The sequence below is a fragment of the Lycium ferocissimum genome, chromosome 4, assembly GCF_029784015.1.
Source record: "Lycium ferocissimum isolate CSIRO_LF1 chromosome 4, AGI_CSIRO_Lferr_CH_V1, whole genome shotgun sequence".
NCBI classification, from domain to species: Eukaryota; Viridiplantae; Streptophyta; class Magnoliopsida; order Solanales; family Solanaceae; genus Lycium; species Lycium ferocissimum.
The window spans coordinates 20,249,240-20,276,716 of record NC_081345.1 but is presented as its reverse complement, the minus strand read 5'-3'; the positions used below and the strand labels follow the sequence as shown (position 1 = coordinate 20,276,716).

The following is a 27,477-nucleotide window of genomic DNA, read 5'->3' as shown; positions in this document are numbered from 1 at the left end:
TACTTAAGGATTATCTAACAGTAGGTATTCTCTAATATACGCTAGTGGTTATATCTATAATATACTAAGAGTCTTCTAGTAAGCACTAGTCTTCTAATTGGTATCACCTACATGAATTTTCAACTTCCTGTATTTTTTATTTTTTTATTTTTTTTATTTTTTATAGATCTGCCTGGATTCCGAGATACTTTGAATCTTTTGATATAACTTTTTTCCATGTAATTTCAGGTCTACCTTTTCCGTGTTTAACACCTTCAATCATCACGTATTATATGAAAGAACTGGTGCATTTGGAAGCCTACGTAACACATGGCCAAACCATATTGAGCGACATTATCTCATTTTATCCTCTATATGCACTACTCGCACCTTCTGTTGGATGTGATCATTTCTTATCATATCTAACTTTGTATGAACATACATCCATCTAAACATTTGCATATCTGCGACACTCACTTTGTGGATATGTTGGGCTTTAAAGGCCCAACAGTCACTCCATACAACATTGGTAGCTTTACGGTCGTTCTATAGAACTTGCCTTTCACTTTGATAGGTATCTTCCTATCATATAACACTCCAGTTGGCGCTCCTCCGTTTCAACCATCCCACTTTAATCCTATGCGTAATATCTTCATATATCATTCCATCTCCTAGAGCATTTTGTATAGATATCTAAACTGTCTACATTTAGGTACTTCAACTCCATTTAAGCTCACTTCAACTTCTCTCCTACCTCACTAGCTAAACTTGCAGTATATGTATTCTTACACCTACTCATCCTAAATCTCTTACTCTCTAAAGCTCCATAGCTCAAGCTTTAGTATGTAAACGTCAATTAATTTTAGATGTCAAGTAGGGCACAAGGTTTTCTTTCATGCTTTCTATATTGCAATTTCATAATCTTTGACATGAGCTCTCTTAGCCAACTTCTGAAAAGGCACTATTAATGGTGATCATTTTGCAGGGTTACTCTGTCAAGCTAGGGGACTCTACAAAGAAGCCTTACAATCTTTTCAGAAGGCTTTAGACATAGAACCCAACCATGTTCTGAGTTTGGTTTCCACTGCCATTGTTCTGCGACACCTCGATGGCCAATCATTGCCTGTCATGAAAAGCTTTTTGACGGATGCATTACGGCTTGACAGGACAAATGCTTCTGCCTGGTACAATCTTGGGTTGATACACAAAAGCGAAAATGGTGCATCTGAAGCCGCAGAGTGTTTTGAGGCTGCTGAACTTCTCCAAGAATCTGCACCAGTTGAACCATTCAGATGAATCCAGTGACCTTACATGTTTTACCTACAGCTGAATCATCCCATGTGTAAAATTTTGCAGCTCGAAAATACAAATAGGTGAGAGATTCGGAAAGAAATATATATCAGCATTATTGTGTTAATGTTGTAAAAATAGTTTAGGGAAGAACTATTTTTTTGGACCGGTATTTAGCAGTATGCATGATATTAATGTGAATTAGTTTAGTGATGTTCATCAGTTCATGGAGTGCTTTTGCTATCCCGTAAGACAATCCGTTAGCGTTTATATTTCATACTATACTGCGTATGGAATTGATTTAGGAAGTGACTATCTATTAGAAATATTCATGGAATATGTTCCTGTTTCTCTTTAAGAAGTCATTTTCCCTGTAAATTCACTTGAGCGAAAACAATGACGAGACGTTCTGTAAATTTGACTGGAATGAGAACAGTGAATGTTCTGGTTGGTGCAAGGGGTTGTCAATTGTAATGTACCCTTTTAATTTACATGAGAATATAGCAGTTTAAATGTGTCTTAAGTAGTTGTTATTTCCCATCACCATGAAGGTGTTGGAAAATAATATTCGCGTTAATGGAAGAATACTTGTGGAATTAGGTTTTGCTTGCTGGAGGCTCACAAAAGTCAAAAGATCAAACTGTATTAGCAAATCAATATTAAGCACATACTTTCGTGAAAAGTTTTCCGTTACTACCATCTAAAAAAGAGTGAATGGTAAAAAACATACCTGAATTATTACTTTTTTGTGAATTTTCTACCTGAACTATTAGGTGTGCAAGTTTTTCGAGTTTTCTCTTTGAATTATTATCAACTATTTATAAAAACACACCTTAACTATCAATGATTTACTTTTCCTACATGAACGATGGTGATAATTCAGGTAGGAAAAGGGAACAACTAATAATTGAGGCTAGTTCTGAACAATTTAATGAATTATAGAAGAGAGATCATGAGGAAGAAGGAGAAGAAGATTGAAGAAGAGAAGAGGAGAGGAAGAGAGAAATATTCATTTCATGAACGTAGCCGTTAGGCTCAAAATGCCATGTACATGATATTTATAACAAACTAACTTAACTAACTCCATATACTCTAATTATCTACTAATTAGTAAAATGACTAAACTGCCCTTATACAATGTAATTTATATTCCAACACTCCTCCTCAAGCTAGGTACTATAAACATCAAGTAGCCTAGCTTGGATTAAACACATTTAGCAATACTAGTTTAGTCAGCAAGTATTCATGTTGGTCTGTTCGACCACTTTTTTGTAAGCACGTCAGCAGGTTGCTCATTTGTAGACAAATACTCAGTTTTGATTAAGCCTTGCTGCATCTTTTCTCTTATAAAATGGCAGTCAATCTCTATGTGTTTTGTTCTTTCATGGAACACAGGATTGGCTGCTATTTGGATGGCTGCTTTGCTATCACCGTAAACACATACGAGCGATTTCGGTACTCAAGATCTCTAATTAAGCCAGTTAACCAGGTTAATTCAGCCACAGTATTTGCCAAACTTCTGTACTCTGCCTCTCCTGAGCTTCTAGATATTGTTGACTGCTTCTTAGATTTCCATGACACTAGAGAATCTCCCAGTTTGATCAAAAAACCAGTTATAGACTTCCTTGAGAATGAGCATGTTGTTATAGCCCGTATTTCGTGCGCTCGGACATTTCGAAGAAGTCGTGGAATGTGGAAGGTAAGATCGTTTTTCAAAACTATTTTAATGGTTTCAAAGTATATGAAATGATATGTCATGACCCTGTTTTATGTTTTCCCGTGATGTTATCCTTGATTGATAGTCTCGCCTTATAATTGTTCCTTGGGTGAGCGGGGCGATCCCGATTATTCCATAATGTAATCGGAGGTTACCGACCTTACGTCACTCCGATAGAGTTGTAGTTTTCACTTGGGCTCTCGTACATGCTTTATATTTACATATGATTTATTTTATGACACCGTGCGTCCAACGGGCGGCGGGCGACACACCACCGGGCGGATTACACCCGGACGCGGGAGGCACCGGACGCGGGCTTATACACCGTTCTATATGGACGGGCGGCTATACACCGATCCTACGTGGTCGGGCGGTTTACTTACGTATATTTACATGTTTTTTTTTAAAAAGCTAGCATGCGTGGCATCCGCCCCAGGGCACTCGGATGACGATTACTCTTATTCCAAGGTGCGCGTCGAGAAGCGTTACACGTACCTATATGGTCGGGCGGTAGTCCACCGCACCTATATGGTCGGGCGATTATACACCGCACACACGGTCGGGCGATTTATTGCGGTATCTATATAGTACTCCAAAAGGTAAAGCTAACTCGCATAATATACTGTCATGGTAGACCGAAAGCGAGAGATACGGTTATATCACTCTCCTATGTTGTGTTTTATGTTCTCTATTATGATTTCGTGATATTATTCATGCCTTACATACTCGGTACATTACTCGTCACCGACGCCCTTTTTTTACGGGCGGCTTGCGTTTCATGCCGCGGGTATACCCGATTAGTAGAAGCGATACGAAGACGTCCCGGCGGAGTTGGCGGACTCTTATTTATTCGGAGGAGCTGCCGAGTCAGATTATATGTGCTGTGCAGTTTGTTCGAAGTTAGAGACTTTGCAGACAGAGTCGTGGGTCTAGAGTGTCAGCTTGAAAAATGGCCCTACTAGCCGACATGTTTTTATTATACATTATGTTACAGAGCCCTTATGTTTACAGATTGTGTTTAACTGGAAACGACAAAAGATTTTGAAAACTTTACTATGTATTTTATTTTTGTTTAACCTAAGAATCCAAAGAGAATATGTATGTAACAAGAGTCAGCGGGTTCGCTCGGCTCCGAGTATGGGGTCGGGTGCCCATCACACCCTAGTAAGATCGGGGTGTGACACGTAGCCCAGTCAGCATCACAATATGTTGTGATTGTATCTTGTCTGTTACTAGATAACAAAATCCCTTTTCCAGGATGTGATTTGATATACCTTATAATCCTTAGAGCAGCTTCCATATGCGACCTTTTGGTTGTTGTAGGAATTCACTTAGATTTTGAACACCGTAGGAGATATCAGGTCTTGTTACTGTTAAATAGAGCAACTTTCCTATTATTCTTTGATAGGCACTTTGATCTTGTAATACTTCATCTTCTTCACATGCTGTCTTCTTGCCAGCTTGTTTGTCTTGCTGAGCAATAGTTTCTTTTAGATGTTGATCATATTCTCTGGTTGTCAGCTTGATACTAATGTCTATAGGTGTGTGAAATGGCTTAGCAGCACCTAATCCAGACACTGATATTAATTCTAATGCATACTTTCTTTGATGCATTAGAATTCCTTTTTTTGATCTTGCAAATTCAATACCAAGAAAGTATTTTAGTTCACCTAAATCTTTTATCTTGAAAGCTTTTTGTAACTCAGCCTTAGTTTCCACTACTGCATCCAGGCTGTCTCCAGTGATCAACATGTCATCTACATAGACCAATATGGCTATGAACCTTTTTCCATTTTTCTTTATATACAAAGAATGATCATACTGGCTCTGTTGAAATTTAAACTTGATTAGTGCCTCTTGAAGTTTGGCATTCCATTGCCTTGAAGCCTGCTTTAATCCATACAAGGATTTTGTAAGTCTGCATACTTGTTTACTGCCATCCTGACTTTGAAATCCTTGTGGAAACTCTATGTAGATTTCATCATTGAGATCACCTTGAAGAAAGGCATTGTACACATCCATCTGATGTATATGCCATTTTTTAGCTGCTGCCAGAGCTAAAATAGTCCTTACTGTCACCATTTTTACAACTGGACTAAATATTTCTTGATAGTTTATGCCCTCCTGCTGACTATAGCCTTTGGCTACTAATCTTGCTTTGCATCTCTCTATCTCACCATTGACTTTGTACTTGATCCTGAATACCCATTTGCACCTAATAGGAACTTTTCCATCTGGTAAAGTAACCAGTTCTCAAGTGTGATTCTGCTGTAGTGCATCTATTTCTGCTTGCATAGCTTCTATCCATTTTGGATCTCTTGTAGCTTCTGCAAAAGTCTTAGATTCAGTAGTATTTGAAATTGCAGAGATAAAGGCTTTATAATCAGAAGATAAGTGGTCATATGATATATATTTGGACATAGCAAATAGAACATCATCATGAACATTAAGAGATACAAACTCTTTCATCCAACAAGGTGGATGCTTCCCTCTAGTTGACTGTCTGAGAGGTTTAGAACTTGGTTGCACTCTTGGCTGTGCATTCTCTAGAGCTGGATCTGGTAACTGATTATGAACATCTTGAACTCCTCCCGGAGCTTCATTTTGATTTTCAGGAACTTGCACATTCCCATCAGTAGGTAAGATATCTAAATTCTCAGGTACTTGAGCATTGTTAGTAGGTCTATGAATTGTAGCAACATTGTCCTCAAACACAGCTATAGGTAGAGCAAATAGAGTTATAGAAGATGTTAACTTTAAGAAGGGAAAGACATCTTCTTTGAATATAACATCTTTATGTACAAAGAAGACTTTATTTTCTATGTAATACAAAATATAACCTTTCTGTGTTTCAGAATATCCCATATGAATAACAGTTCTTGATCTAGATTGTAGTTTATCATGTTGATTTAAGATCTTAGCTAAACTGAAGCATCTTAATACTCTAAGATGCACCAGAGATGGTTTCTTGTTCATTAGCTTCTCATAAGAGGATAGATTATTAAGAACAGTAGATGGTAACCTATTTAGAATGTAAACAAAAGCCTGTATATAATGACCCCAAAATCTTAAGGGATTATGAGCTTGAAATCTTATGGCTCTAGTGAGTTCAAGGATATGCCTGTGTTTTCTCTCAGCAATACTATTTTGCTGAGGGGTATAAGGACAACATTTCTGATGAATAATTCCCTACTGAGTAAACAAATCACGACATAAGGAATTCACAAATTCTGTACCATTGTCTGTTCTAACAACCTTAACATTTATTTCAAACTAATTCCTTATAAGAGACAGAAAATTCTTAATATGCAGGAAAACGTCAGATTTCAATCTTAACAAAAATACCCAAGTAAACCTTGTAAAATCATCTACTATTGTTAAGAAGGACTTATAGCCATCAAAGGTAGCAGTCTTGTATGGACCCCATACATCCATATGAACAAGTTCAAAAGGCTTTGAACTAACAGTAGTACTCTTAGGAAATGGCAATCTAGTTTGCCTTGCACAAGGACACACAGTGAATTATTTATTAAGAAAGTGATACTAGACATTTTAGTAGGAAACAATTTTTGTAACACAGTAGCAGGGGCATGACTCATTCTCTTATGCCATAGACTAATATTATCATCATTGTTGTAAGCTGATGTTAATCCATATCCAAGCATCTGCTCTTTTGTGAGTCTGACCTTTGATCTTATGAGATAATAGAGGCCATCACCCTCTTTACCAATCTCCTTCACCTTCCCACTGAAGAGATCCTGAAAAATACAGAAATCTGGATAAAACTTAACTGAACAATTTAGTTGTCTAGTTAATTTTGATATTGAAAGCAAGTTGAACTTAAATTCTGGTATAAAAAACACATTATGAGCACTACTATTAGGGGATATAACACTTGTTCCAATGTGTTGCACATGAGTGACTTCTCCATTTGGTAAGACTACTCTTTTTGTTACATCAGGTTTACGAAATGTATTCTTATCAAGTAACTTTAGATTAAATGTCATATGACCAGTAGCCCCTGAGTCTATGATCATAGACTCAGGGTCTACTGATCATATGACAGAGTCAGAGATTTGATAGATCTACTCATTCCGGGTCGAGTCAGAGTTTCGGGGCTTCAGGTTCTCAGTTCAGGGGTGATCGGGTCAGGCAAGACCACCCATGCCACGGTGTTCCCAGTGTGGGAAGTTACATGGGGGCCAGTGTCGATTAGGTTCAGAGGTTTGCTATGCATGAGGTCGGCCAGGCCATATTATGCGTGATTGCCCCTCGATTGGTAGTAGGGGTAGGGCCCAGCCTTCAGGGTCGGTAGTTGGGTCATCATCATCTATACGCCCTATGGGGCCAGGTTCACATGCGCCAGTCAGCCATGGTAGAGGCAGAGGGATAGTTCCCAGTTCTAGCGGTCCTCGGCATCGTATTTATGCTTTTGGTGGACGCCAAGATCTTGAGTCTTCTCCTGATGTTGTCACAGGTATATTATCGGTATTTTCTCATGATGTATATGCTTTGATAGATCCGAGCTCCACAATGTCATATGTTACCCCATATATTGCGGGTCGGTTTGGGGTCAAACCCGAGTCGATCAAACCTTTTGAGGTATCTACACCCGTTGGTGAACCGGTAATAACTAGTTGGGTATATAGAAATTGTGTAGTTGTGATTTGTGACCATCGTACTATGGTTGACTTACATGAGTTAAAAATGGTGGATTTTGATGTTATCATGGGCATGGATTGGTTGGCTTCTTGCTATGCCAATGTTGATTGTAGAATGAAAATGGTTCGCTTTCAATTTCAGGGAGAACCAGTTTTAGAATGGAAAGGGAATACTGCGTCACCAAAAGATAGGTTTATTTCCTATCTTAAGGCAAGGAAAATGGTCACAAAAGGTTGTATTTACCACCTAGTTTGGGTCCAAGATGTAGAAGTTGAATCGCTAACTCTTCAGTCTGTCCCCGTGGTGAATGAGTTTTCGGATGTATTCCCGGAAGAGCTTCCAGGCCTCCCTCCAAAGCGGGAGATTGATTTTTCTATAGATGTGCTACCAGATACAAAACTCATATCTATTCCTCCTTATAAAATGGCTCCCGCAAAGTTGAAAGAGTTGAAGGAGCAATTGAAGGACTTGTTCGAGAAAGGCTTTATTAGGCCTAGTTCATCCCCGTGGGGAGCACCTGTGTTGTTTGTGCGATAGAAAGATGGCTCCTTGCGAATGTGCATTGACTATCGGCAGCTAAATAAAGTGACGATTAAGAACAAATACCCTCTTTCGAGGATTGATGACTTATTTGATCAATTACAAGGTGCCAAATGATTTTCGAAGATAGATTTGAGATCCGGGTATCATCAGGTGCGAGTTAGAGAGAAAGATATTCCTAAGACAGCCTTCAGAACTAGATACGGCCATTTTGAGTTCCGAGTAATGTCATTTGGGCTAACAAATGCACCGGCAGTATTTATGGATTTGATGAATAATGTGTTCAGGTCGTTCCTAGATTTATTTGTGATTGTGTTCATCGACGATATCCTGGTATATTCTAGGTTCGAGGCAGAGCATGCAGATCATTTGCGCACTGTTCTTAGAGTTCTTCAAGCTCGGGAGTTATTTGCCAAATTTTTTCAGTGTGAGTTTTGGTTGAACTCAGTGACCTTTTTGGGGCATGTTGTTTCAGCCGATGGTATTCGAGTAGATAATCAAAAGATTGAGGCCGTGAAGACTTGGCCAAGGCCCACAACTCGTACGAAAGTTCGTAGTTTTCTGGAAACGAGGTTATTACAGGAGAATTGTAGAAGGCTTTTCTTCTATTTCTGCACCACTCATAGAGCTGACCCAGAAATCAGCTAAGTTTCAATGGATAGATGCTTGTGAACGTAGTTTTCAAAAGCTGAAGGATAGATTAACTTTTGCCCCAGTCCTGACACTTCCAGGGGGATTAGAAGGTTATGTTGTTTATTATGACGCTTCAGGCATTGGGCTAGGCTGTGTGTTGATGCAACATGGTAAGGTGATTGCGTATGCTTCAAGGCAGTTGCGGAAACATGAGAAAAATTATCCGACCCATGATCTCAAATTGGCTGCAGTGATTCATGCATTGAAGATGCGGAGACATTATTTATATGGTGTCCATGTTGATATTTATACCGATCATAAGAGCCTTCAGCATATCTTCAAGCAGAAAGAGTTGAATTTACGGCAGCGACGGTGGTTAGAATTGTTGAAAGACTATGATGTTGATATCCTGTATCATCCCAGGAAAGCAAATGTTGTGGCTTATGCTCTTAGCCGTAGATCCATGGGAAGTTTATGCGATGTGCAGCGGAGAGAAAAAGAGCTAGCTCGTGAGCTCCAGCAGTTAGCTAGCCTAGGAGTTCGAGTAGTGGACTCAGGCAATATGGGAGCTACCATTCAGAATTCAGCGGTCTCATCACTAGTGGTTGAAGTGAAGGAACGCCAGTATGAGGATCCCATGCTAATTCATTACAGAAATACGCTCCCTCAGAAGGAGAAGTCATCATTCGAGATTTCTGGAGATGGAGTTCTCCGATGCCGAGGCAGGTTATATGTTCCTGATGTATCAGGATTACGCTACCAAATGTTGAGGGAAGCCTATTGTTCCGTTATTCTGTCCACCCCGGAGCAACGAAGATGTATCATGATCTTAAATCTATATATTGGTGGAATGGGATGAAAAAGGATATAGCAGAATTTGTAGCTCAATGTCCCAACTGTCAGCAAGTGAAAATCGAGCACCAAAAACTGGGCGGATTGTTGCAAGCTATAGAAGTTCCAACTTGGAAATGGGAAGTAGTTAACATGGACTTCATTACAGGCTTACCTCGTTCTCGACGTAAGTATGATTCTATATGGGTGATTGTAGATAGACTCGCGAAGTCGGCTCATTTCTTGCGGTCGAACTACATATGTAGCAGAAGATTATGCAAAGCTTTATGTTAAAGAGATAGTGCGACTTCACGGTGTTCCAGTTTCTATTATCTCCGATAGAGGAACTCAGTTTACAGCTAATTTTTAGAAATCTTTCCAAGAAGGTTTGGGGACTCAGGTGAGTCTTAGCACGACATTTCACCCACAGACTGATGGACAAGCTGAACGTACCATTCAGACTCTTGAGGATATGTTATGAGCATGCATGTTGGATTTTGGAGGTAATTGGGATGATCACTTACCACTTATTGAATTTGCTTACAACAATAGTTATCATTCTAGCATCCAAATGGCACTGTATGAGGCTTTATATGGGCGAAAGTGCAGATCCCCAATTGGGTGGTTCGAGGTAGGAGAGACTAAATTGATAGGGCCAGACTTGATCCAGCAAGCTAAAGAGAAAGTTAAACTCATACAGGATCGATTATTAACAGCTCAGAGTCATCAAAAGTCCTATGCGGATAATCGTCGAAGGGACTTAGAGTTCCAAGTGAAAGATTGGGTATTCTTAAAGGTGTCGCTGATGAAAGACGTAATGATATTTGGCAAAAAAGGGAAGCTTAGTCCCCGGTACATTGGACCTTATGAGATTATACGCAAGGTAGGCAAAGTGGCTTACAAATTAGATCTACCTTCTGATTTGGAATCAGTTCACCCAGTTTTTCATGTATCGATGCTTCGTAAGTGAATCGGAGATCCTTCTAGAATTGTACCAATAGATGATGTCCAAGTTACTAAGCAATTATCCTATGAAGAAGTCCCCATTGCCATTTTAGACAGACAAGTACGAAAACTCAGAACCAAAGAGGTAGGTTCAGTAAAAGTGTTATGGAAGAATAATAATAGAGAGGAGATGACTTGGGAAGCCAAAGAAGACATGAAATTCTGGTACCCACATTTATTTTCACCTTCAGAGGAGACTCAGGCAGAGACGTCATTATCCCTAGGTATGTAATGCTTTTCTTGATGTTTTCTTGGTCGTGTGTGGCCATGGTTATCGTCGTTGTTGTTGTAGCCCTGTGAGGTGATGTATTTTGGGTTGCTGTGAAGGATGGTAGTGCCATATTATAGGGGAAACTCTGGCGAAATTTTTATAGAGTTCCCAAGAACCTAACATTCGAGGACGAATGTTCTTAAGGGGGAAGTATGTTACACCTCGAAAATTCCGTATGTGTTGCCTCGTGGATAGGCTAATGTGAGCTTAAGGTGATTATGAAATCCTTATGTGATTACGGGAAGTATTAGATAGCTTAAGGTTCATACCATAAGATTTCAAAGTTATACAAATATGTGAATGAAGTGCTATATAAGTGTCAATAAGGTTCCACGAGGATTGGAAGTCAAACGAGTCGACGAGAATGAAAAATCAGAATTTTCTAATTATACGGCCATATGTATGGAACATATAAATTATACGGCCCGTATAATGGTCCTTAGGTTTGGGCCATAAAAGGGTGCAACCTGGTGGAAATATACGGCATGAGATACGGACTGTATAAATTATACGACCCGTATAGTAGGCCGTATAAACCAGGTCGGGTCACTTTTTATTTTATAAAGGGCGGACGACCCTCACTTCATTTCATTTCCCACATTTCTTCTACACTCTCCAAAGCTCCAAAACCCTTCTCCCAATATATTACACCCAAACCCAAGAGATTATATAGATTAAATACCAAGAATCAAGTGTTTATGTGATTAGAAGGCTTTCTAGGATTGGTAGTGTCACGACCCAACCCCGTAGGCTGTGACTAGTGCCCGATCTGGGCACCCAAACACACCTATCAAACGCTATCACAAGGTATATCAAACGCATCCAAGTATATAACAGAAGCCGACTAGGCTGAGTTCCAAATTTATATAATTTCCAGAAAAATTTCGGCAGAGTTTCCTTTGTTTTACGGACTATCCAAAATAACCTGCGCGCGAGAAAATACCAACAAAGGCCACACGGGGGCCAACGAACAACATATATACATCTGCGGGCCGACAAAGTGCCGCGGCGAATGGAATCGCCCAAACACAACATATACAAACACAACCGTACGGAGTAGGCACAACCCACAAACATGTCCACGGACCTCAAACGGACGTACGAGAATCATATGACGGGACAGGGCCCCGCCGTACCCATGAACAAATATATACAAATGCAACGGACGAATATATACCAAAAATATAAGCTCCGGAATGAGAGGAGCACTCCAAATAGCTGAAGAGGGTGTCCTAAACAGGTGGATCACCAAACTGTGCGTCTGTACCTGCGGGCATGAAACGCAACCCCGAAGAAAGGGGTCGGTACAAAATATATACCTTGAGTATGCAAAGCGAGAAAATGTAGTATACAAATACGAGTCGAAATCGAAATAGGGATACGAAAGTAAATGCATTTCCAAAATATCAAAATGTTACTTCAAAATATAAATCATGCATAGGGCACGGGAAATATGGTCGCCCGCTGTCGATGGCGCCATAACACGAAAGATAACACCGAAAAGTTTCAAATCTTCGAATCTCCGTCACATATCATACACAGCATATCGCCATACACAGCATCACACCAAATATAAGTGGAACCCGGCCCTCGAGCGAGGAACTCGGTAAACCATAAACACAGCATAACACCGAAGTATCTCATAATGCGCACGACAACAGAACCGGCCCGGGAACCGGCGAACGATATCATAGTAGGCACGAGCGGAGTAGTGAGGAATCATATGCATAAAATCATTGTCATAATCCAAAATATAAGTAAAATAATCATATTTGAAATCAGAATAATAATTACAACATTCTCTTTCAAAAGTTGTCAAGATTTCATAAAGGAACGTCGCGGGACCCACAGACGGGTGTAGACCCGAACTGGGCCCGCCTATGAAAAACATACTCATTCTATATCATACAAACTCCTACGAAAATTTCAAAGCAATCCGAGCTTTTCTGTGAAAGTTATGAGCGTTTGAACTTTTGGAATCGCTAAAGAATAAGCTTTAAAACCAAAAATCAGCTTTCATGAAATCTTTACAAATTATGAATTCCAAGGATATAAGGATCAATGTTATGGCATATGAGCACAAGAATACCAAGGAAACACATGCGAATCATAGACAAGCTCGGATTGCGAGAATAGAGTTTCCTAGAGGCTCGTATCATAGCCTACTTTAACTAAGGCATGCCAAAAAGAAAGGTTACTTTACATACCTCAAACGCTCTCCAATATAATCCGAACTCAACCTAAATCCAACCTACGATTCGGGCTGCCCAATGTCTACAAACAAGTCATAAAATGCCAAAGCCTTAAATTCCAAATTTGCCCTTAATTCTACGAAAATTTGGGCAGCATTTCCCCTGTAAATAGGACACCCCGAGAATTTAACTCGGCCAAAACAATCAACAACAACAACAATAACCAACCTAGCAACATCAACAACCAATCCGGAAAGCAATACAACAATAATAGCTTTCTTTTCCATCATTCGACAACATTCATGAATTCGATTCAACGGCTTACCTTCAAGCCAAGATCGACGCTTATAAATTCACATACTAACCCGAACCCATACCAACAATATTTAAAGACATCCTAAGCAATTCATACAACATTTCCAACAATCCAAATTTTTCTCTAACTTGGCCGAATTCAGCCCCTCAACCCGAGACACCCCTATAGCTTTTTCTTCATTTTCAAATCATGATTTGTATCCACAATTCACATTCTAACAATGCTATTTTCATCAATATACAAAATACATTAAATGTACAATAATCTCCAAATCAGTCCACAACAACTACAACATCAATTTAAGTCATTAGACATTCATTTCCAACATAGAATTCATAGCGACCACGACTAAAACATTAAGCGAGGTTAATTCAATTCTCGCTACAATAATGGCCTACATTCGGCCATAACCTCCCACCAACATACAAAGATGATTTTTATTCATTCTTCACCCTACAAAGATCATAACAATGCTAACTAAGCTTTAATTCATAGTTTCAACACAACACAACACACACCCACTTGCACGGATGACACCCCTTACACACAACTCATATCCAACATAATATCTTTCATGATATTCATCCAATTTAACATACTACAACAAGCATACAACCTTCACAATACATAAAACATAATGAATTCTTACCTTTCTTCTTCAACTTTCCAATAGCCTAGGGTTTCCAAAAGATGAAAAATAATGGATTGATTGCTCCAACGATGCTTCCACGCTACTTAGGGACCTCAAAACAATGGGTTTACATCAATGGAATAATTTTGGAAGAGCTAAAAATGGGGGTTGGTTTTTGGAGCTGCTAGCCGAGAGCCTCCTTGTGGAGAGCTTCAATCTTTTTTTTTTTTCTAAGTGTGAATGAAGTGAAATGAACTAATGGTCATCTTTTAAGTGAAGCAAGACTTTGTCAAGGGTCCCTTGGCCCACATTAATGTGTTGTTCCACTTAAAGGTTGACACAAAATTGTGGGCCAACCATCCCACTCACACGGCTACCATGGAAAATGGGTGATTTTTTTCCACTTCCAATTTTATCACTTTTGGTCCCAAATTTTCCTAATTGTTCCATACCAATAAATTCATGCACAACTTATATCTCAAAATAAAATCGAAGGTCAAGAATCCCGACTTTGTATCCCGAAATAGTTTTGTCCTTAACTTATCGTAATTAATCTAGATTGTTCCAATGTACAAATACGGGTTCTAACAGGTAGATTTCAAGAAAGTTTGTCCATTGTAGCTAGGGTTTTTGGCACAAGTTAGTAGCACTCCAAAGCTTGTTTGTATGGGATAAAAAGGTTAGTCTCCATGATTATTTCATGATTATGAGAATGTTTGGTTGTAGCAAAACTTGGGTAGAAGAAGAAAGTAGAAAATGAAGTCTAAATGTAGCTTTTGTGATGTTCATGAGTAGTAAACTAAAATGAGTCATGATTCTTGGTATGATATGGATATAATCATGTTGTGGAAGGTAATAATGGTGATGAAGAAGCATTATATGAAAATGTGCTAAAATGGGTGTGAAGTTGTTGGCATAAGTTGAACATAAGGATGAATTGTTGAAGGCTAATGTAATGTGATTACTTGATAATGATATTAGGAGCATTTTATGGATGTTATTGTGGTTGTTGGGAGTTGTTTTGTAAAATGGTGGAAGTTGACGAAATAGGGGAAATGCTGCCCTATTTTCATTAGATCATGAATGATTCTAGTTTGAATTTAATAGTATCGCTAAGGCTTAACCATGGTATGAATCCTTCTAAATGCAGATTATTCAAGCTTCGACGGTGATCGTTAATTAGTTAAGAAGACAAAGAGGTATGTAAGGATAACCCTTCTTTCAATAAAGCATGGTTCCTTGGCTATATATATATATATATATCCTTTCATGAGTCCCATAATGTCCTCCAAATGATTCTATCCCTAAAGCTACTAAAGCTCATGATTCTCGATACTTTTACGATTCTACTACTTTTCTATTATGATGGTTGATCGTCTAAGGATAGACGTAACGAAACGACGATTATAATGATGTTGACGATACTTATGGGGTCCTATGTATATGTGACTATGTATGTATGGCCATTATTAAACACCGAGCTTATATGGCCGGGTATGATACCTATCGCGTGCACACCACTGCAGTTGGGTACGGACAATACTGAGCCTTGGTAGGGCCAGGTATGTATAATCACCGAGCCTTATCATGGCCGGGTATGTGAAACCACCGAACCTTCGTGGTCGCGTATCTTTGTGTGAATATGAATACGAATATGGGTACGAATATGGATACAGATATAGATATATGTATACGTAAATATGTATGTATATGAGCACGCATTAGAAATTGAAGGTCCCTATGAAAGACAAGTAAGTAATTATGATGATGGCTCTACTATCTCCCGATTCTCCCATCTTATGCTATTTCTTATGTTATCTCTTATGCTCCTATTATGATGTTGATTATGCTTTACATACTCAGTACATTATTCGTATTGATGTCCTTTTGGTTGTGGACGCTGCGTCATGCCCACAGGTGGCTAGGGAGACTGGCTTGATCCATAGATTTTTTATCCAGGGACTACATAGAGGAGCTCCATTTCATCCGGAGCTACAGCTTTTGGTATTATTCTTTTTGTGTACGTACATATGGGCCTGGCGGGGTCCTGTCCCGCCTATATGATGTGACATACTCTTCTTAGAGGCTTGTAGACAGTTGTGTATAGTTAGATGTCTTTAGCCTTGTCGGCTTATATTTTGTACATCATTTTGATAGCCTCGTCGGCTTATGTACATTGATATGGGCATAGTTGTCGATGGTGATATAAATATATTGTTGCCCAATGAGATTAGTATGAATGATGGATAGAAAGTATGATTAAGATATGTGGCTCACCTGGATGTAAATGTGAATGTACGATAAGAGGTGCCCGAGTTGGTTAGCACCGGGTACCCGTCATGACCCTCCGGTTGGGTCGTGACAATTTACAGCCAGAAAATATGCTTGATTCACACTAGGAAGTGGACTTAACAACAGGATATGACTTCTAGTCTGTGAGAATGACTCATTTAGTCCCATTAGGAACTGGTATAGCTTCTACCTTTGAACATACATCACAAAGTCTTTAGACCTTTCACATTTACACCATGGTACAAGGACCATTGATTCAAACTCATTCCACAACTCCTTTAATTTCGAATAGTAACTAGACACTGATTGAGTTCCTTGCACAAAAGTTGCAATTTCCTGATGTATGTTAAATGACCTAGAATCATCTATTTTTTCAAATCTTTCCTTTAAATCATCCCACAAAGCTTGAGTATCAATTGCATACACAATTCCACCTATCACACTAACATCTACAAAATTCATAAGCCATGACAATACAATTGCATTCACTTGTTCCCACTGATCCCATAAATTTTCAGGATAGTTTTCTTTCTTACATTTACCATTCACAAATCCCAATTTATTCCTACCTAACAATGCAAGTTTCATTGATTTGTTCCATCTAGTATAATTTTCACTACCTTTCAACTGGAAAGAAATTATAGAAACTCCACTTACATTGGTAGATTGCAAGAAAAGAGGATGATTATAGTCGATTGTTTGAGATTGTGCCTCAGTCGAATCTGAAGCAGTTGTGTTAGTAATCACCATTGTTAACTGCACTTACAAGCTTATTTGCCCTAATTTTGCGGAAAACTTGAAATTTCTTGAGCCTTGATTTTGCGATTGAATTTAGCTATCAAAATGGATTATCTACGAATTGAGAGAACTATGATCTGATTGAATTCAATCCCGCTCTGATACTATGAACAATTTAATGAATTATAGAAGAGAGATCATGGGGAAGAAGGAGAAGAAGATTGAAGAAGAGAAGAGGAGAGGAAGAGAGAGAAATATTCATTTCATGAATGTAGCCGTTAGGCTCAAAATGCCATGTACATGATATTTATAACAAACTAACTTAACTAACTCCATATACTCTAATTATCTACTAATTAGTAAAGTGACTAAACTGCCCTTATACAATGTAATTTATATTCCAACAAGTTCAGATAGGAAACTTACAAAAAAGTCATAGTTCAAGTGTGTTGTTGACCATTAACTCTTAAAAAATTGATGATTTTCAGTTCAAATATGTTATGTATATAGTTTTGTGGAAAGCTACTCCGTTGTTTTAGTGTGATTTATGGTTCTTTTTTCTTTTCTTTTCAAGCCTTGTGTGTTCTGAACCCATGGTCCGACTAATTCGAATTCGTGTCATACAAAATCTATTAGACATGAAGGCTTTTCACGCTTCTACCAAAGAGAACTTCGTTCAATGGGCTCAAAATCCAAGACGTTTCTTTAACAATTAAAAAAACTTTACTATCTCGCCACATCCTTTGCAATGTTTTAGCAGGTGAAGGAAACATGCTTTGATAGTGCAGTCATTATCGTCCTTGAAGAATTTATGGCCCCACTGTATTGTTATTAGGTGTTCCACAAATTTTCTTCGAGAAAATGATCAAAATGGTCCTTAATGTATAGGGTTTGGACAATTTCAGTCCTTCATATATACCATGTAGTCGAAATGGTTCTTAATGTATGACAAAGGTGATCATTTTAGTTATTTATATATACCGCGTAATCGTAATAGTCAATGATCATTTTAGTCCATCATATATACCACGTAACGAATTAGTCCTTAATGTATGAAAAAATGATCATTTTAGTCCTAAACCTTAAAAGTAATGGTGCAAGTAAAAAAGTCAGTTAAATTTAACCAAAGAACTCATCGAATAGGAATGAGTAGAAACTTTCAATTCTCCGAGTTGGCATGAAACAACTTCTCTCAACAGTCTCCAGTCTTCTTTCTAACGACCAGTTCCTCTCCTGTTGTGACTGGTTCACTAGTTCCTTAGGAGTTCTGTTTGGACTTCTGATTCTTCAACATCTTCCTTTAAACTTTCTTAAATTTATTGTCTTCTAGACATGTAGTTTGTCAATCATTAAAACTTCATTTTAAGCTCTGAACTATTGTTGAGACAGTAGCATCTCAACATCATGCTTCCTTTTCATTACAGCTTGCTTGGATGCTTCTTACGTATTACTATTTATTGCATCATGTTGTTACTTTAAATATAATATTTGGTTTCATTGATACTTAAATTATATTGTTTCGTATCGTTAAATTCATCCTTATATAACAACGAAAAGTCCCATTATATATAGCAACCAATTTGGTGAGATCGCGTTGTTACTTTATTTTTTTCATCATTTTGCCATTGCGTATTATTTAATAATCTTACTTATCCTTTATCCTACTTTTTTTGTTTTAATAATAATTTTACCCCATACCCTAGTTTTATTTATAATATTGTAAGTTTATTCTTCAAATTATTGATGTGTGGCATTATGTAACAACGGGAAACGATACGATCTATCCAAATACTATATTCATCAAAACAATACAATACAACACGATTACGTTTATGAAACGATATATAACAATCATCCAAATTAAACAAGTTTTACAGGGAAAAAGAATCAAAGTCACGAGATCTGCAACACTCTAATGCAAGATATTATATGATTTTATATAACCACGAACTCATAAGCAGTAATTATGAGCAACAATAGTTCTTGTACAGTGTTACACTTCTGGCAGATGATTATTCCTCAGTTTTATTTGATTATAAATTTTAAGTAAATTACATAGACATAAGCTTCTTTATTTCATCGTCCACATATCTACCAAACATACAAATTATGTTACAAACATCTCAACAGTTTCCCCCGTACACAACCAATCTTGGTACAATATAGCATAAAATCATCATCACTTGTTTGATCAAGACTCAATCAAATCCCTCGCAAAAGATGGCAAAATAAAAGCTGCCTTATGGATCTGAAAGAAGAAGAAGTAAAGGGTTAATTGACAAATTAACAAAAAGAAGAGACACAAAAATAAAAATAGAAAAAATTAGGGGGGTTGAAATGTGTAACTACATCGGAGTTGTAGAACTTCAATGGTCCGTTAGATTTGACATGGCTGGTATCTTTGTCAATAGAGTTCACTGGATTCTTGAAATTAACCTCTGGTCCCTCCGTAGAGCAAAGCATGTAACCAATTACACCACTGAAAATCAAATGGATTGATTAATTGTAGCACCATATATATATATATATATATATATGAAAAAAAAGTTCTGAAAATAAAAAAATGAAGCTCTCTCAATCTACCAAGACTTTTTATGGTCCAGCGAAGTGTGTGTTTAATTCTCTCTATTTTGCTTTTATTTTTCCTTTTCTGATCCCTGACGTACCTAATTAAATACTCATAGAGGTAAATATTATAGCTAATTTTGTGGTGATAATACAATATTAGAATTATTAAAATGAGCAGGGAAAGAGAATGTCTTCTAGGATGTCGACGTGCTTCTTTTATGTCCAGGAAACTATGAGCATTGACAATCTTCGAAAGGATTAAATTAATTGTGGGTCTATATCATTTTTTATCTAGTTACAAATATATTTTTAATTAATATGGTCCGAAGTATTTTTCCTTTTTTATAATTAAATTTTATTTTTAAATTAAACTGCTTTTTTTTAATATAGCACGATAAATACTTTTAATGATATAAAAATGCTTCTTTTAAAAAAAAAAAATGGTTATTTTTTATATTTTGAAGTGTTTTTTTAATATAGCCAAGCATTTCTTTTTTTATTTTTTTTAAAAAAAAAGATAAGAGTGTTTGGCAAGCATTTTGTAACAAGGCGAGTAAGTAGTAGAAGTTACTTTTAAGAAGCTAAAAAATAATTTTTTTTCCATAAGCACTTTCTGAACCTGGTCAAACACAAATTGATGCTCCTAATATTACCAAAAGAGTTTTTAAATTGATTGGCTAAACACAAAATGTTACTAGCCAAAAAAGATATTTTTTCAAAATCATTTCTTACAAAAAAACACTTTTTGAAATAAACAAAATCTGAAAATTTAACCAAAACAAGCTAACAATACTAACGGCCAACAGGACGATAAAATATTTCTGACTTTTCTTGTTTTTTCCAATAATAGATATTATAAAGAAAACAATTAGGTGAAAGAGAAAGAGAATTATGTACGTAGGGTAAGTAGGAACTGTAGTCCATGCATAATTAACAGAACCCTTAAACACTTGTCGACAATTTGCAATAATTTGCTTAATAATATGCATGTGAAGCCATATGCTTTCTGCTTGGGTACACACTACTCCTCCCGGCCTTAGGGCTTTGGCTACTGCCTCGAAAAATGGCCTTTCAAACAAGTCTTTTGCTGGACCTGTAAATTAATATATACATCAGAGTTTAAGTTTTATGTATCGATGATATACGAACTCTTAAGTTGATATTTAATCACATGTACGTAATTCTTAATAACAAGAAATGGAATAATTAATCTGCTATATTTAGTTAAATTGCACATAAATTACTATCCAAACATCAACCAAAAATGATATTTTTCTCTATGAATAAATGGTAGTTAATGTTGTAAAATAAAGGGCAAGTTAACCATTTGGCCGGTTGGCCAAAAATAATTACATTCACTGGTAAAATATACAAAAAATATACAATATTTTGTACTAAAATTGTATATTCTATGTTAATATAACTAAAAATATACATTCACTAACTATTATTTTGGTGGATATTTATATAAATTTCTCTAAAATAAATTACCAATAGGATCAGAAGAGTCCACAATAATGGCATCATAGTATCCAGGTTGAGCAGCTTTCACGAATGCAGCTCCTAACGAGAGGAAGAGCAAATCATTTCAGAGATAAAGGATTTTCTAAAAAGGAAGAGGAAAATAAAATACAATTAAATAAATTACCATCTCCCATAACAAGGGTCACTCTGGGATCATCAAATCCTGCTGCTAGGTATGGAAAAAACTTTCTAGACACCTATCGAATAGGAAAATAAGAAAGTTATTCGTTTTAATATATTAGTACTTGATAAATGGTGAAAGCATCAAAATCCACACATACAATTAAGGAGTTTTAAGTTTTATTCACTGATTACATAAAAAGCATTCTACATAAAGTAGCTACTGATGAATATTTTTATGATCATTAATTTCTTTTACTTTGTTTTGGTTAAAGATGATCATTAAATGGTAACCTAGTAAAAATAGAACTTCCTTCGTTTCATTTTATGTGATAAGATTTTCTTATTATTTTGTTACAAAAAGAATGACATATTTTTATATTTAAAAATAATTTAAGACTTCTCAGTTTATCCTTTATGAAAATGCTATGGAATGTCTCAAATCACGTGTTTTAAAAGGTTTATATCATATAGGTGATATGACATGCTTAATTAAGACCACACGTTTCAAAACAAAAAACAAAAAAATTCTTTCTTAAATATCATACTGGATCAAACTATATTTTAGGTAAATTGAAACAGAAAGAATAACTAATGTGTTATTACAACTTAATTACTGTGTATTGATAATGTAGAGAAAAATATGTACACTATCAAACGTGTATAATTCAGACTTGAAAAGAAAAAGTGACCATGATAAAAAGGTAAAACTCCATCTGATCGACTTACATCTACAACCACGTCATCGATCTCAACTATGTCTATTTTTTCGATAGTTGGGTAACGAGAGACCTCAAACAATGTGAAACCAATCCCTCCACCGATGATTAAAACCTGAAATACACGAAAACACAAATAATTAAGATACTCTATGTAAATACATTGTACATTCTTCTAAAAAATCATTTTATTTCTTTTTAGGCAGTACTATATATGAAGAAATAGAAAAAGTTATTAAAGGACACTTAGTAATTTAACCTTCTTTGGGCATGGAATGGAACCAAGGGGGAGATGAACAATCATCTCAGTGTATGGAAATCCACCATTTTCTGTGTGTTGAATTGCCCCATCCAAAGTTAGCACCTTCCCATATGTTGCTGACTGTCGATATATATGAGCATTATAAATCAATTCACAAATTTTGTTATACTACTATCTCCAATCCTATTTATTAGTAAGACTAATTTGACCAAATTATCTTTATTTATTCTTTGATCTATTAATCTTTTTACTTCTCTATAAAACCTATCGCAAGATTAACAAAAAGAAATAATTACATTTTTGTTTTTTAATACAACAAAATTATTGTTAGCAAAATGACAAGTAAATAGAACCGCAGAGAGTATATGCTTTACCTCAAAAAGCATGACGTCTTGATAGTCAGACTTCCCTTGAAATAGTAACTTTTCAATTTTAAGTGAAAATGCTTCACCTGCAAATAATTTAATAATACCAATGGTTAAGAACGAAATCTACCCATTTTATATTCAAACCGACCTTTCATGAAAAATAAACTATATGTTGTCTAGTAACAAAGAGTAATATTCGAACGAATGGTATTTTTCCATAGATGATTCTTTGGGGTAACAATCATAAATAAAGAAAAAAAGGAAAAGACCAATAAATAGTGAAGGAATTACCAAGACAAAGTACCATTGTTCAATGTATATAGAGTTCAGGTACGTATATTGATAGTGCAAAAATATTTACATATCATATTATTTATGTATTATTACAGATTAAACTACATTGATAGCGTGAAAAACAAAACTTTCATAATATCGGTGTCTAGAAGATAAGTTCCAATCTATATACATGTATTTTAAGACTAACCTGGCCAAAGTGCACTAAACTCAGAAAACCAACCAGGCTTGATAGAGTTAGTGCACTCTACAAGCTTATTTTCATTCTCATGGGAGTGGGAGTTTCCATTGACATTGCCATTGCAAATGCTGCCATTTTTCAGTACAATATTGGTGGTGCTCCCATTGATGTTGTGGTTGCTCTTGACCTCCATTCTTCAAACTAAATAAGAGAAAAACAATTATTTGAAGAAATTAAATTTAGCACTCAAAATGCTTCTTTACTTTTGGCCTGTCTGTTTCCTTAGGAGTGCATGCATATTTATAGTGGTATGTACTTACTTTTTTTAGGTGTTGTTGCTTGGCACTGTTTACTCACTACACGTGAATACTGTCGTGTCCTGGCATTTTGGATTTAAATATACTTTTTAGCTATGCAAGGCGTAATCATAATTTACACCAAATTGATTAGAACTACATACACGAAAAAGTTTTAAGGGATTTTGGATTCATGTGTATTTTTTCCGTCTCAATTTTATGTGATACATTTTGACTGAAGACGGAATTTAAGAAAGAAAGATACTCCTTATGTTCCAATTCATGCGGTATTTTTTTCTTCTCGAGATTCAAATTATGTGAACTTTAATTTGATCAATATTTTAAAATATGTTTTTGATCATACTAACTTTTGTATGATCAGAAGAATTGCAACTTTTATTACTTATCGACACTTTTGAATATCTAAAATTTACTTTTAAATTATTGAATTGGTCTAATCAAATTTAGCTTAAAAAATTAGTCAGTGCGACACTCTAGAAGTTGAAAGTGCTTTACAAATTGGGACGAATAGAGTAAGACTTTTGAAACTTATGAGGTAATGAGAAGTTTAAGCATTAAATTGTTTTTCTAAATACACAAAAGTACCATTCTTTTGAGATAGACTAAAGAAAATATGTATTACATAAATTGAAATACAGAGAGTAGTGTACAATTTTATAGCGAATAAGTTTCAATTGACTAGTATTGGACAAGAATAGCTCCGCGCCCTAATGATTGTTGATGATATATTAATTAAACGACACGTGTCGTGTCCCCCCTTTGGGTTTGTAGAAAATGGACCTACAAATCCACGAGAATCGCATGGTACTTACACTCCAACAACTATTAATTTATTACTAATGCATGACAATAACACACTGTTTTCCAAGTATTTTATACTACAAATCAAATTTCTCTCGGGAATTGAAATAACATACGAAAGGGAATTTTTTTTATAATTTTATTCAATTAGAGCCCAATCATGTAAAATTATGTTCTTTCAACCTGTTGTTAAATTCAAATCATGTAAAATTATGTTCTCTCAACCTGTTGGTAAATTCAAGAGTACGGCATAGAGGGGGACAGCTAAAAGAAATGGGTGAACCTTCCCCCGTGTAAAATGCAGACACATAATAATGGAAACAGCTTAAATGGAATTCTTCTACTAGTATTTTTCAAATATGTAAGTTCCATAATCAAAATACCAAGTAGTCGAAGTTTATTGCATTAATAAATTAGTTTCGTTAATCTCACATAAAATACGATGAGCAGCCGGGACGAACACACGTTGGCCACAGTGTGTGTTCAAGCATCCATCACTTACACCGTGACACCCAGAATCTCCAAAGGCAATTGCATGTTGTAATTTTTCAGGAAAGTTGATAGCGCCCAGAATCGACTAAGTTTTCGATACGTCTGCCTTCCAGCCCAATTTCTGGAAAATCCGTTGATAATTTGAGAAAACTTAAAACATTAAAGTTGTATCCCTTTGAAATAGCTTTCCAATAGTATATTGTTATCATTCTCAAAATATGAGTACGCCGAGAATAGTGGTGAATATAATGGTCTATGTTTTAAATGACAATATCTATTATAGTTTGCATGTTAGATATTTTTATCATCAGTTTCAAATAGTTGTGCACTTACACTTAATTATTTGTAGCAATTGAATTTTTTTAAAAGTATATATCTATGCTCTGTGCTTAAATATTGAATTTGGTTCATTCGAACCCGTTGATTATATGTATACAAGGGTGGATCCACGTTAGCCACATTGGTTGCTCGAGCACCCATTACTTTCGACAGGGAATTTACGTATTTATACAGATAATTTATAAAATTAATTACATTATACCCTGGCACTAGGGGTGTACATGGACCGGATTGGTTCGGATTTTTCAAATCCCAAACTAAACCATTTGTGTCGGGTTTTAAAATCTATAAGCCAAACTAAACGGATAAAAGTCGGGTTTTTCAATATTGGTTTTTCTCAGATTTTTTGGGTTTTTCGGGTTTTTTAAGGTTTCTCGGGTTTTTTATTGTATTTAATGAAAAGCACCATACAACAACATCTGCTCGATAATTTGCAAACTTCCCCCTCAAAACTACTTTCTTTTAGATACAGAATATTCATATCAAAACATTTTTTAAATCATCCAGTTCATTTGGATTAATATAATATCATGCTATATAATAAACTTGAAGCAAAAAACTGAGCCAGTGGCCTTGTGAAGATTCAAAAAGTAACTACATTCATATGAGCTCTCTGCAACTACCCCCAAGAACTCAACATTTGGCCAAAACGCCTTCTCAAAGTGCAGAATAATCTTGTTCTCAATCTCTACACCTAATTCATTGATGGCAACCTCCTTGCATTCAGGTAATCTGGGGTCAAATTTTTATCTGATTGGATTTTAAAACACCAAGAGGAACATCAATAACTGGAGCCTTGCAGGGTTACTGATTTGAGAGGAAAGAGAAGAGGGAAAAAAAGTAAAATGAGAAAGGGAAGAGGGTTTTTGATTTTAGGAGAAAATGTATTGTAGCCGTAGGGTTTCTTTTGTTACATTACATATGTTTTCAATTCCTCTTCATTTAGTTTCTTATTAGGCTTTCTGTGTATTCTATGTATGGGCTTCAAAGATGGACCATTTCACAAAATTAAGTCCAAATATGAATGTAAAAATACAGAAATTATGAAAAAATTTAACAAAATATTAATAAATTACATTCTATTAAATATTTTTATGTATAAAATAATTTAAAAGTAGTATACACATAGTTGGGTCGGTTTGGGTTTGATTTGACTTTTTTTAGTTAAAACCAAACCAACCCTATAATGGTCGGTTTTTTTTCCAACACCAAATCACTAGTCGGATTTTTTTTCCCGATTTGATTCAGTTTGTCGGTGTGGTGCGGTTTATCGGTTTGGTTTGTACAGCCCTACTTGGCACTTAGGATCTCACAAAGCAATTGCATATTGAGATTTATTGGACAAATTAATTAACAAGCGGCCAGAATCCTTTCTGCGTCAGATCGAGTACCATTATGGTCATTTTCCCTAATCAGCGTGCTTTTTCATTCCTCTTTTGCTTTCTTGTTTTACTTTCTTTTTTCTATTTTTATTTTCTCCAATTACGAGATCCTTTCTTCCCTAACTTATACTTCCTCCGGATAAAAAAAAAGTCCACTTAGCCATTTGTACACCCCTTAAGAAAATATTAACTCCTAGATAAAAATAAGTAATTTGACTAAACTACCCCTAATTAAATAGGCATTGGGATTTGATCATATAACACTTAATAGGGGCAAATATGGAAAAACAAGGTTAATTCTTTCTTGATTTGCTAAGTGGACTCTTTTTTTGATCCAAGAAAAAAAGGCTAAGTGGACTCTTTTTTTGATCCGGAGGGAGTAATGTTTATTTCTTTCTTCCATTTCAGTTTTAAGGTGCGTTTGGTATGGAAGAAAAATATTTTTCAGAATATATTTTTCAAATTTTTTCATATTTGGTAGGTTAAAATATTTTGCGAAACATTTTTTCTAAAAAATAAGTTTCTCAAAAATCAAGAAGGTGACTTCAGTCTATTTCTGATTTTTCAATGAACAGCTAATTGAAATAAATTTAATGGGAGTAATGAAACTATTATTATCATTCCCAAAATATAAAAATGGCAATAATAATAATAATAAATAGCTATTATTGTTTACATGTCAGATAGTTTTACCATCGATTTCAAATTGTTTTCCCCTATACTTGATTATTTATAGCAATTATAATCTTTTAAGTATAGTTTTATGCTATGTGCAGAAACTATTGAATTTAGTTCAGTTGAATTTTTTGATTATATGTTACATACACTTATTTGGGCTAAATATAGTGGAGCACCATTGCACCAATTACTTCAAAACTCTGGATCCACCACTCATGTTATATACACCTATTTGTCTAAATATAGTAGAGCGCCCGTTACTTTAAAATTCTGAATCCGCCACTGTTTAAAGTGCAGTCATTTTTCGAGCCTTTTATGAACGCGAAATATTTCAA

At 35.9% G+C, this 27,477-nt stretch overlaps 2 protein-coding genes across 4 annotated transcripts in view; one reads left to right on the top strand and one right to left on the bottom strand.

Annotated features, from left to right (window-relative positions):
* Positions 1–27,477, top strand: part of LOC132051763 (protein NPGR2-like) — an 88,533-nt gene that overhangs the window by 7,066 nt on the left and 53,990 nt on the right. Inside the window, exon 6 of one of the 3 annotated variants that reach the window (XM_059442961.1) lies at positions 965–1,726. The exons of the other annotated variants lie outside the window; for them this stretch is intronic. Within the exon in view, the coding sequence (XP_059298944.1) occupies positions 965–1,275 (311 nt within the window). The 3' untranslated portion in view covers positions 1,276–1,726. Of the gene's footprint in view, positions 1–964; positions 1,727–27,477 lie in introns of those variants that run through there. 3 annotated transcript variants of the gene reach the window in all.
* Positions 19,001–23,399, bottom strand: LOC132051762 (putrescine N-methyltransferase 1-like). Its single transcript, XM_059442960.1, has 9 exons — positions 23,143–23,399; positions 22,665–22,741; positions 22,288–22,410; positions 22,039–22,143; positions 21,314–21,386; positions 21,157–21,228; positions 20,563–20,758; positions 19,447–19,576; positions 19,001–19,345 (listed from the first exon to the last, which is right to left on the bottom strand). The coding sequence occupies exons 1-9, from the start codon at positions 23,324–23,326 to the stop codon at positions 19,289–19,291; spliced, it is 1,017 nt and encodes a 338-aa protein (XP_059298943.1). The 5' UTR covers positions 23,327–23,399; the 3' UTR covers positions 19,001–19,288.